The following is a 12,092-nucleotide window of genomic DNA, read 5'->3' as shown; positions in this document are numbered from 1 at the left end:
AGGCAGTGCATTAATTCGCAGGCTTATTTTTTGTATGTAAGATCTAAATCTGCAACATAAAGCAGACAGCAACTGTCACAGTATATAGAAGCACAATGTGAATGTGCTTAAGTAAAAGCAACTAAGTAATAGAGCCAGTACCCTAAGCTTATAACGTAGAATGTAGATACTATAAGGTGTGAAATTAAATTATGGAAAGGTATAATAGTGAGCAAAAAAAATAACAACCCTCAAACAAAAGAAGTCTGGGTTCATCCCTCTGAACATTATGTATCCAATTGAAATATCCTTGAAATGAAGTAGGCTGCAGCTTTTACAGATGAGCAACTCTGCTGACCTTCATATAGAGGATGCAATATGTGAAAGGGACAAGATGGACACAGAGCACTTTTAGATGGAAAATGCAGAGGCCTTGCCATTATTATTTCATGGATATAAGGTAAAAAAAAATAATTAATTACAACATCTCACCATTAGCAGAATAGAATAGAATAGCCCTTTACTGTCATTGTACATGTACAACAAAATTATGGATCAGAGGTCCATACTCAGTTATTGACATTTGTATGTAGAGTTTTCTAATATTTTAGGTTTAAATATAGAAAAATAAGTATCTATGTTATCTATGATTACATTTGCATAATTTTCAAATACTGGAATCTCAGGATCGAAAAAAAATCTTCTCTTTGAAATCTACTTTTAACACACTGGAGTCAAAGGTTTTTCACAGAATATTTTGAATGTCTGTTCATGACCCAACAAATCAGGGAGCACTGTTATTAAACTGAAAACTATCATTTTCCATCTATTTTTAAGGGGAAAAAATTTATTTAATCAGGACATAATATACAAATAAATATACAAATATATACAAAATAAAGTGTAAATAACACTGGAAGGTTAAATGTATTGTGCCACTGATGTGGATCATTTTTTGCCATGAGGAGAAAAAAGTCACTATGACAAATGACCTTTAAAAATGTACTGGGAAGTTCCACTGATTCTTTACTGGCAGAAAGGTATAGCAAAACAACAAACTTAACTGTGGCAGTGTTTTGAATGTTTTCTACCTGCGTAGTATGTAGTTAGTAACACCTCGAGTAGTTAGTACATTGGATGGATAGCCTGATAGAAGAGTTCGTGGTTGGCAAAAAAACAAAAAAAAACAAAAAACAACCTCAAACTCAAAAAGAGTGCATAAAAAATTAAAAAGATTGTAATTGTCTGTAGTGGCTTCTTTAAGTACAAACTATGGCAAGAAACACATAAGTATTAATGAACAGGCAGCTAAATCCACTCAAAATCTGCTTACTAATAATGTACTTTGTTGACGAAATTTGAAGTATGTCCCTTACAGCGTGCTGTAGCTCAGCCGGCTAAGCTATGTAGCTGTTTTGTGGCTAATAACAGATCGCTGCTAGTAGCTTTTTTCCTAATGATTAGACACGCAAAATAAAGACTCAAAGCGGGAAAGTGTCAGCAACCAAGCAAAGTGAGTTAATTTTCATTGGTTTAGTTTGCTGTGGAAATGTTAACACTGTCAGTCTCACCCAAGTTTAAATATTAGCTCATTGTTAGCTGTTGGTTAGAATACAGCTGAATTCATAACAGATTTTACATGTAACCAAGTAGTTTTCAGTTACATGTAAAATCTATTTTACAAGTCTATTCTAACCAAAAGCTGCAGCGATACGTTTGACAGTGTCCCTGAAACGATTGCGTTCTTGTTCAGTCATTAATAGCTTTGTATTAAAAATATCCTTAAGTGGTGAAAAAGTGGCGATGTTCTCGGTTTAGTTATTTTCCTACAAGAAACGGAGAGACATTGATTTGTCTGTTTTAGATCATACATTGAAAACAATCAGAATAGTTGTTGATAACTGTTTTTGACTCAGCTATCGGTGAGCTGTTATTAATTCTGATTGTTTCGACTGTCTTAATAATGATTGTACGAGTTGAAGTTATTTATCCACTAAACGTCTGGTCAGAGAGAGAAAAAAAATCATACATCATTATTTATCAGTACCACAGACGTTCAGTTCAAGTCAGTTCCGTTTATAAAGCGCTAAATCAAAACAAAAGTTGTCTTAAGACGCATTGTATTGTAAGATAAAAACCCTGCAATAATACAGAGAAATCAGAGAAAACCCCAACAATCATATGACCCCCTATGAGAAAGGGCTTTGGCGACAGTGGGAAGGAAAACTTCCCGTTTAACAGGAAGAAACCTCAGTGGAACCAGTCAGAATCAGAATACTTGATTAATCTCAGAGAGGGGCAGCCATTTGCCACGACCTGTTGGGGTTGAGTTGATGAACATAGGACAAAAACACGCTGTGGAAGAGAGACAGAGGTTAATAATAATTAATAATTAAATGCAGATAGGTCTATTAACACATAGTGAGTGAAAAAGGTGACTGAAGAAGAAACGCTGAATGTATCATGGAAATCCCCCAGCAGCCTAGACCTGCAGCGTAACTCAAGTTCAAGGTTCTTTATTTGTCACATGCATAGTTATACAAGTATAACACACAGTGAAATGTAACCTGACATGCTCCTTGGCGGGGGGTAGAGGAAGAACATTATATATATATAGTATATACATTAGGTGAATGTGCAGTAGTAGCAGCAAGCAAGCAGGGAGGATAACTAAGGAAGGATTTAGTCACCTGATCCAAACCTAACTATATGCTTTATCAAAAAGGAAAGTTTTAAGCCTAATCTTAATAGTAGAAAGGATGTATGTCTCCCTAATCCAAACTGGAAGCTGGTTCCACAGAAGAGGGGCCTGAAAGCTGAAGGCTGTGTCTCCCATTATAATGTACAGTGATGTAAGACAGAGAAGCCGTTTGATGGAGAAGTATAGAGAAGGTCAAAACGATCTGCACTCATAGTCCACGTGGACTATGATGTTTGGACAAGAGTAAGAGTAGTTATATCAGATTAACAGGTCAGGTTGAGCTGTTTGAAGAGGTAAGGCTGAGATCCTTTGGACATGTGCAGAGGAAGGATAGTGGATACACTGCACAAAGTATGCTGAAGATGGAGCTTCCACAAAGGATGAAAAGAGGAAGACCACAGACAAGGTTCTTGATGTAATAAAATAGCTCATGCAGAGGGTTGGCGTGATAGTGAAGGATGCTAGAGATGGGGTGACATGCAGGCACGTGGTCCAGCATACAACCTCTAAAGCAGGGGTCCCCAATCCCAGTCCACGAGGGCCGGTGTCCCTGCAGGTTTTAGATCTCACCCTGGGTCAACACACCTGAATCACATGATTAGTTCATTACCAGGCCTCTGGTAATGAACTTCAAGACAGCTGAGACGGTAATTTATCCATTTAAATCAGCTGTGATGGATCAAGGACACATCTAAAACCTGCAGGGACACTGGCCCTCGTGAACTGGGATTGGGGACCCCTGCTCTAAAGGGAGCAGTTGAAAGAAGATGAAGAAGGAGAAATGTTTGGCTTTCCCTTTAATAAATTAATTAACTGCTAAATCATGTGTCTTATTGTTAACTGACTAATGATTTCAGTCCTATCTTGGAGGCAGTCAGAAATGAATTATTGAATTCAATTGAAATACAGCTCAAACATATGTGCAAATCAGGGTCTTTCCTCTTCATCGTAATAAATACTTACTGTATAATAATATTGTTGGGAATTGCAATGACGTATGACTTTAAATGTTAAATAGCCTGTGCTTAAAGAACAAACACGTCCTGTTGTGCTTATTGTTAGTGCATGCAAAGTTCAGGCTCTTTCGCTAAATGTCCATTTTATGTTATTATAATGAAAAATTAAGCTCAGGTCATTCAACTTAGTGTTAAAAATCGTTATTGAGAGATGATTATGAGATGGAAGTGTAAACACAGCAAATATATGTTTACCTTCTGAGTTGGGGTTCATGAGCTCTATTCACTAAATGGCCCATTTTGCTGTGACCTATAAGTTTTGTGTAAGTGACGTCAGAAAACGTTCATAACTACAAACTGTTTCTCTTTACAGATTGGAGAGTATGGTTGTGAATCTCTGCTTGCCACATTTTCACACGACAGCTCATTGTAACAAGGTGAGATATATTTTATAGACCTGCCACATAAAGGTACCCTCCCCTCCCCTCCTTTCTTTTTTTTATTTAACTATTTTATTTTTTGTTTTTTAAAGTCCAAGAAAAGGCTTGATATGTTTTTAGATAAGCAGTTCAAAGCAGCGCAGACAGACGCAAAATGACACAGGAAGTGGAGGACAGTAATGTAAAAATAAAAATAAATAAAAAACCGGTGGGATAAAGTGCTGTGTGGGAGACTGAATCACAACCGTCCTTGTGTTCTTTTCATTGGTATTTTTTAATCCGATCATGGCTGTCTTTTTCATCACACTCAGAGGATTAAAAAAATGAATGTTATCACCTTCAAGAAAACAGTTTCTTTGTTTTTTTTTATTCCACATGTGCCTTATTTATGTCTTTTACATGGCTTGTTCTCATTTCATATGAGCTTTCCATGTTTAACCTTGTGATGACTCTCTCATGAGCATGTGAGGCATGTGTACTGTAATTGTTTTCAAATTTTCTCATATCTGCTGTCAGTTCGATTCAGTTTTATTTCTATGGTGCTAAATCATGACAGTCGCCTCAAGAAGCAGTCAATCCTACATTACTATAACATAATGTAGCTTTTCTCTGTACATTTTCAATTTCAAGCTTTCCCTGAAAAACACTGACACCAGTTTAATTTTCTTCTCCAGCTGTGTGCAGATGGCTATGATGTCACAAATCTTGTATCAGCTGACCCTGCCCTCCGCAGACGTGGCTTTAAGCTGGAATATTTCCTTCGTCCACCTGTACAGGTAAGATTTCACTGTCATACTTTGGAACTTGACACTCAGCATTTTTTCCTAAAATGTGTATATGTCTCATTAAATAATAGGTACCAGTAGAAGTAGTATTTGGTACTGAAAAAAGTACCACTACCTTTTATTTAAATAATAACCGCTTGAAAACAGGGAATTTGGGGAAAATGTGCAGGTCAGGAAGACACTGAGGAAGAGTAGCTATTCTATCTCATGTATTATATTTTATCTATGGTTTTTTGTTTGTTTTGTCATCTTTTTGACTGTATTTTTGTTTCCAAACATTAATTATGTAGAGTATTATGTTGATGGGGCTGAACACGGATATCCAACTGTAAAGTTTATTTTTATTCTTGTTACAAGCTTAAGATTTGAACCCCTTTAAACCAGAATGCAGTAGGTGTTCTAAAGAGGTCTTAATATGCTTCCTTTTCCTTAAGTCTGTTATATCATCTCTTTTGTTCATTTGAAAGCTGTGCAGGTTATTTTTTTCCTCATAGAAAACACCGCTCACTGACTGAGCACCCAAAGTGTATTTGTAACATAAGCCAAAAATGCAACAAAAGGGTAAAAAGCCAAAAATGGCATTCAAAAGGAAAGTCAGATTTACTAAATGTGCATACACACCTGCATGTATTGTTCCCTTCATGAATCACGCTTCAATAGGAAATGTGTGTTCAGCCTCTTTGTGCATAGAAATCGAGATTAGTAGTTCTTACCATCATGTTTTTCTCTGGCAGCGATGGTACATTTGTATGTTTAAAGCAGTCAGTTTAAACAAAAACTTTCCCACATTGTTGCAATGAACTGTGGTATTCTCCACTGTGGGATGTCATATGATAGTTTAACTTTCCTGAATATGATTTATTTATTTGAGTTTTTATGGAGAACATATCCTGTATTTTGATGAGGATTCATAATGCATTGTAAGAGTCACATTTAAAAAAAAACTAGGTATGATTATTATAGTAATGTGTTTATATCCATACCTTACACATTTTTCTTCTGTTCCTTCAAGGTGACATTGAAGTTTGGTTTCCAGGTGGAGCTGTGTAGGGTGGATGTTGAGTTGTGGCCCTGGGGTATGGACAGGGGACAGGCTTGCAAGAAACTGGAGATCAGCACCAGTTCTGATCCGTTACCTTCTACAGGCACCAAAGATTTTCCACAAAAGAAACAGATACAGGCGAAAGATCAGAATGCAGCGAATAGACGAGAACTTCGAAACCACGAGAGTAAATCTCAACAGAGTAACAGCCACCAGTGGAGTCTTCAGGCCCAGCAGTGGAGTGAAGTGACTCCAGGTGAGCCTCAGAAAAGAGGCTGCATGTTCAAACATCAGACAAACACGGAATCCAGCAATTCTGAGCCAGAGTTTAAACTGGTGGCTCGTTGCGAACTAAAGGAGGAAACCAAAGTCTGTTTCACACGTTCAAATTTTTGCCCCAGGGCCCCGTTTCTGTCCTCGCCTCCTCCACAACCTGCAAACTGTCTGCAAGAGGAGCTATGGAGCCGAGGTTTGCTCTCGCTCGGGGCTGTGACAAAGCTTCGTGTAACCATGCCTTATGGTGGTGCAGCATCATCTCTGGGGCTGAAATCTTTGACTGTGTGGGGACAACCTGCTCGCAGCTGCTCTGCAGAAGAAGTGGAGAGGATCAAAAAAGTCCACGAGGCCAGTGAAAGACGGCTACAACAGCCTGCATTTTTTGCACCTCCTATCAGACAAAGCAAACAGGGACTGCAAGAACCTCCAAGGTATTTGTGTAATTTCAAAAGTAGTAGAACTAATTATCGGGCTGTCACATCTATACTGTTGGTTTTATAGATTATGTAAGTATTGATGTGTGCCAATATGTCGTTTACTTTGGTAGTCATTCCATCCCAGAAGAATTCCTTGATCCACTCACACAGGAAGTGATGATGCTCCCTATGCTGCTGCCCAGTGGTGTATCAGTGGACAACTCCACTCTGGAAGAGTACCAGAAGAGGGAAGCCACGTGGGGTAGACCCCCAAATGACCCTTTCACCGGTGTACCATTCACTTCAACTTCCCAACCTCTTCCTAACCCCCAACTGAAAAGTCGCATTGACCACTTCCTGTTGCAGAAAGGAATGACGAGGAGGGATGGGATGTTGGGGAGAGGAGTTACAGGAGACAATACACAGGCCTCAAGACTTCTAGCCTCCAAAGTACACGAACATTCTCAGAGCTCTCTGTGCCTCAGTAAAAGCTCAAACAGTGGTGCTGCTGAATATAATGCTGACACCAGAATCACAAACAGGACTGTGAAGATAGAAGATGCAGGGTCAGGACCTTTGTCAGATAATAAAAATCACACATCTGATGCTGAGCCTTTAAGTACAGGTAATAAATCAGCATTAGACAGGAGAAAGAAACGAGATCTAAGTGATATTTCCAAAGAATCCAAGGACACATTGACACCTGAGAGGGAACTCCAAACAAAAAAACTAAAAAGTGATGCAGTTTCTGGTGAGTATAACATGTAAACATACAAACCAGGGGTGTCAAACATAAGGCCCAGGGACCAGAATTGGCCCAATCCAGCCAATTGGATGGCTTTTGGAACATGTAGTTAAACTTCTTTTCTGGAGTTTTACTGGTTTGGCCCATTTAAGATCAAAGTATGTGGACCGACATGTAAAATGAGTTTGACATCCCTGATCTAAACCATATCCATGCCATTTTTTCAGTTTGTCTTGATTGTTGACTTCTCTGCTGTCTTCACGTTTGCTTCCTCATTGTGCACCTTCAGTTCCGAGCTGCAGCTCCCACGAGCAGCGTTTATCTGCTAGTCTGGATGAGGCCCTCTTCTCTGCCCTGCAGGGCCGGCCCTCCTTCACTTCAAATTTGCCCCAGAAGCGGGTTAGTCCTGACTCTGAAACGCTGAATACCACCCAACAGCGCCAGAATTCAGGCTTCCTGAGCAGTTCTACAGGTAGGATTTGCACCCTCTGATACATTTGAGTAAATACTATTCCCTAAGTATATGACTGTTGAAATATAATAAAGAAATCTGGAGAAGTTGTTTAGAAATCTTGTTTTTGGTGTAGTCAGTTTTGATTCATGTCAGTTAGAAATAAAACAGAGGTGTGAAACCATACATAGAAATTTTTCCGACCACTTCACTGCTGCTTACCTCTGTTCTGAATAACTCAATTTTGTGTTATTACAGTGGAGAAAAAAATACTGAAAAAACAAACCTTGAGCCTATGTTCAAGTTTAAAGCGCCAGTGAAGTGGGAGAAATGCAAGTGTTCAGTTTTACTTGATACATTTGTAACATAAGAACCAGATGTCTATTGTTTCCCTGCTGATCATTGCCACAAAAGACAAAACAAACATGGTGTTAAATTTCTAGAGTGCTGTCACGCTTTCTCATTCAATGCTTAACCAGAGTTGCATTTACATTCTTTAAATGTTTTTCTGTATTGCTCTCCCTTTGTAAAGCACTCTGAGTGACCTTATATCCAAATCAGTTTGACTTCATTTAAATTGGTTTAATATAATAAGCAGTGCCCCAAATGCTACCTGGCTACAGAACATTGCTTAAAATTTTATGGCAGAAGTATTTAAAGTTTGTTTGAAATTAAGTGAGTATTAAGTGATTCTCCCTCGCCCCATCTTTGCTTAATAGGTGAGAAGATGTGCTCTGCGTGTTCCTGTTCTGTGTCCCTTTACTCCACCTCAGCATCATCCGTCTACCGTCTGAGCTGTGGTCACTTGCTCTGCCGCGCCTGCGTGCAGAAGGAAGCCAATCCTCTGAGGTCGGCCACTACATCAACATCCAATCGTATTGTGTGCCCAACCTGCCAACATCCCACCCCACGTGCCCTCATCACACGGGTGCATCACTAACATAGCATAAGAATCCAACCGACACTTACAAATTGAAGACATGATTGTATTCCAGATGTTTAAGTAAAAAGAAAAAATTTGCAACTGGAAATTCAGGATTTTATTTATGGACCGTTAACTTTTCTTGACAGTACCTTATTACCCTTTTTGTAAGCATGACATCTTTACACTGTAAGTCTATTTGTCACGTTATAACTACTGTTTTCACAACCACTCCTGTTAAATTGTCTGTTTCTCATTTGTTGTTTTATTGTATTATTTTGTATATTTTTGCTCACGTGGATTAAAGATACCTCAGATCTAGCAGTGAATTGTATTTCTTCACATCTTCTTACACTCATATTGTCACAATATCAGATCACACAGGCCTGTTTTATTAATCTCCACAGATCAGGAAAGGACATCTCTGAAAGCAAAGACCTTTGCAAATATTGTAAAAAATATAGTGTGGATAAAGTCCTGTTCTTTATCTCCTCCACCCCCTCTTTCTTTCTTTTCATCAAGCGCTGAAGTGTACTTGCAGCCTTGGGTCTGCAGTCTTTGTGTGGCCGCCCTCTACGTGGATGCATTTGACTAGAAAATGTTTGGGCACAGAAGCAGGAGACCAAAAGAATTTAAGTAGAAATTGAGTCCAACCAAGGTTATGTGGTCATTGTGAAGAAGGAGACAGTGTCGTGTTCAGCTGACCTCCTGATGTCATGTGTTCTTTGTCCTTATCTCTGTTCCTTGCCTTGTTTTGCTGTCTTAAATGGGTGAACGCAGGCAGAAGATGGAATAATAAGAACATCCAGACACATCATGTACTAGTTCTAAATATATTTATGTGATATTAACAATAACCTTTATGTTGGTATTTCAGGTAGTATGAAATACTGACACTAGATTACATTAGGTTTCAGGTTTCTTTTTAAGGAGCAGTTTTACGTTAGGAGGCTGCACCTCCTCCTTGCCCATGTGTTCTTTCACTACCCTCTGAACTCTTGAAGCTAATTACCCTTTACAAGCCTGAGTTATTGTGCACAGAAGGGTTAAACGGAGAAATGTGAGGCAAACAGTATTTAGTTGGTGTTCACCATCACAAATAGCATAATCTGTATGTTGCTTTCCTTGACAGCATTAAGCTTAATCAAGGTCGTGATCCTGTATCCGCTCAGTAAGAGAAAAGACAGGAGTCAGTTCTGCATGTGAAATGAAGACATGGGCTTCACTGTTTCCGATACAAGTGGTGGTTAAAGTGCTTAAATGATACTGAATCACACTGTATTAGTCAAAGTCACTGACTTTATACACTTATTAGACAAAAACTTTGCTTATGTTGTGAACTCTTATTGTTTGTAAACTTTTCTTATTATACACCGTATTAGAGGCATCAAGAAATTTCTGCAGAAGACTAAAACTGCCATAAATACAAGTAAACATGTGACTTAATAGATCAGTTATTATACCACTAAATGAATGAAAACATACTAAGAAAATTAATATTAGCATTGATTAATCTGAAAAATGTGAGAAATGTATTCTCTCTGGTAATTCTTCACTGGAAACAACCATTTACTTTTAACAGAAAATTTCTTAGGTACACTCTGTAACTACCAGGTGCCATGTCGTCACATGTTTTAAGGTTTTATTTGTCATATACAGGAAATAATGGCACATAACTACCAGTAATGGAATTCTTAGGCTCAGAGCCCTCTCAATATTGCGCATAAGCAATGCCTAGATATAAATAAGAAAAAGTATAAAAATAAAGAAAATATATATTTATAAAAAAGACTACAATAAATAAATACAGAATACTGAAATACTGTAGCATCTGTAGTGCAGAGATAGTGGCATATAAAAGTACAGTGTGTATAGTGATTGTGCAAAATAAACTGTTCAATATTTCAGCAATTCAGTAGCCCGATGGCTTGTGGGTAGAGACTTCATCCCTTCATAATGGGATGGACATGGTCAGGAGCAATACTCAAATAGGCTGTGGCATTTAAATATTGCTCAACTGGTGCTGAAGGGCCCAAATTGTGCCAGAACAATGTCCCTTACACATGAAAAAACAGCCAGGATGGAGCTACGTTTACATGTTGTTTATGTCAAATTATGATCCAACAATCAGTAGAAATTGAGAGTGATCAGGAAACGTTCGCCCATTTTCCTGTTCTCAGCTGACAAGGGTGGGACCCGGTGTGGTCTTCTGCATCTGTTGTGCTTACAGAGGTGCTCTGCTGCATACCTTGCGTTTAATCAACTCTAATTTGAATTCTTGCTGCTCCCCTATCAGCTCAAGCCAGTCTGGCTATTTTCCTCTCACGTTTGGTGTCAACATGGCATGTTCACCCAGAGAACTCCTGCTCACTGGAGCTCACTATTTTTCGCTTATTGGATCATTCTCTGTAAACCTAGAGATAGTTGTAAAAAAAAAAAATACACAGAAATTTTTGTAAAGTAAAATAAACACATACATGAAAGAGTATTTATTGTTGATACTTTCATGTATTTAATGACAAACATTTTTTCACTGAGTCTTAGTTATGTCTCTATTTTGATTTTGGCACTTTAGGGCCTCCTATAGTCCTGTTTGTCTGGGTCTCGGTGTTCGAGCTACTTCCTGTTTTATTTTGATAGTTCTTGTCTCTTGTGTGTTGCGTTCAGTGCTGCGTCTCCTGTCTCGTTATGTCCTATTTCTTCCTGCTGTGGTCCCATTTGTTTCCACTCCCCTGATCACCCCTCACTGTATTTATTGTCTCTGTTTTCCTCCGTCAGAGCGTCTACCCCCTGTGTCTCCATGTTCCTATTGTTGCAGTTTATGTTTTCACGAAAATTTGCATTTCTTATTTTTGTACCGTTTTGCCAAACGCTCTGAATAAACTGCTCGCCTTCTGTTAAAGCCAGTGTCTGCCTTTGAGTCCTCTCTCTGCTCCACTTGATCTGCTGCCGCAGATCATGAGAGAAATGTTTGAAAGTAAATTCTGTAAAACTTTTTCTTTCACATTTGGAGTACTGTAAAGTTTAATGAGATTTAGATTCACTGAAGGATGAGCTTTGAATGCTGTGACTCTAATTAAAGAGCTTCACACCTGGACCTGCAGCCTTTGATGCTCAGTTTTGCCATTTCTCATTTAACTGCTGATTAGTATAACAACAGCTAATAAGAGAGATGCAACCCCGAGCATGCAACAAGACGCTGAAAGGAATAATCAAGGTGTAATATGTTTATTTGAAAATGCTACTCTGGTTAGGATCATTACACCCACTAGTTTTACATTAAGTCTGGAACATAATTTGTGTGACCTCTGTTGTCATGATGCTACCACATTTGTCTTAATCTAAAAGTGAAAACTACACACAGTGACGAACTGTGCAT

At 38.5% G+C, this 12,092-nt stretch overlaps 1 protein-coding gene across 1 annotated transcript; it reads left to right on the top strand.

Moving 5' to 3' along the window:
* The first annotated feature begins 1,354 nt into the window (after positions 1-1,354).
* Positions 1,355-9,034, top strand: ubox5 (U-box domain containing 5). The gene is made up of 7 exons (XM_085294815.1): positions 1,355-1,492; positions 4,010-4,073; positions 4,751-4,852; positions 5,874-6,610; positions 6,727-7,346; positions 7,630-7,812; positions 8,511-9,034. Exons 2-7 carry the CDS (start codon positions 4,020-4,022, stop codon positions 8,729-8,731), a joined length of 1,917 nt encoding a protein of 638 aa, XP_085150941.1. The 5' UTR covers positions 1,355-1,492; positions 4,010-4,019; the 3' UTR covers positions 8,732-9,034.
* The last annotated feature ends 3,058 nt before the right edge of the window (positions 9,035-12,092 follow it).

The sequence above is a fragment of the Mchenga conophoros genome, linkage group LG12 (genome assembly GCF_057382185.1).
Source record: "Mchenga conophoros isolate Kocher_MC1m ecotype Shallow Benthic linkage group LG12, M_conophoros_male_GT1.1, whole genome shotgun sequence".
Classification (NCBI taxonomy): domain Eukaryota; kingdom Metazoa; phylum Chordata; class Actinopteri; order Cichliformes; family Cichlidae; genus Mchenga; species Mchenga conophoros.
The sequence above is the reverse complement of the archived record's forward strand: the minus strand, read 5'-3'. Positions and strand labels throughout refer to the sequence as shown.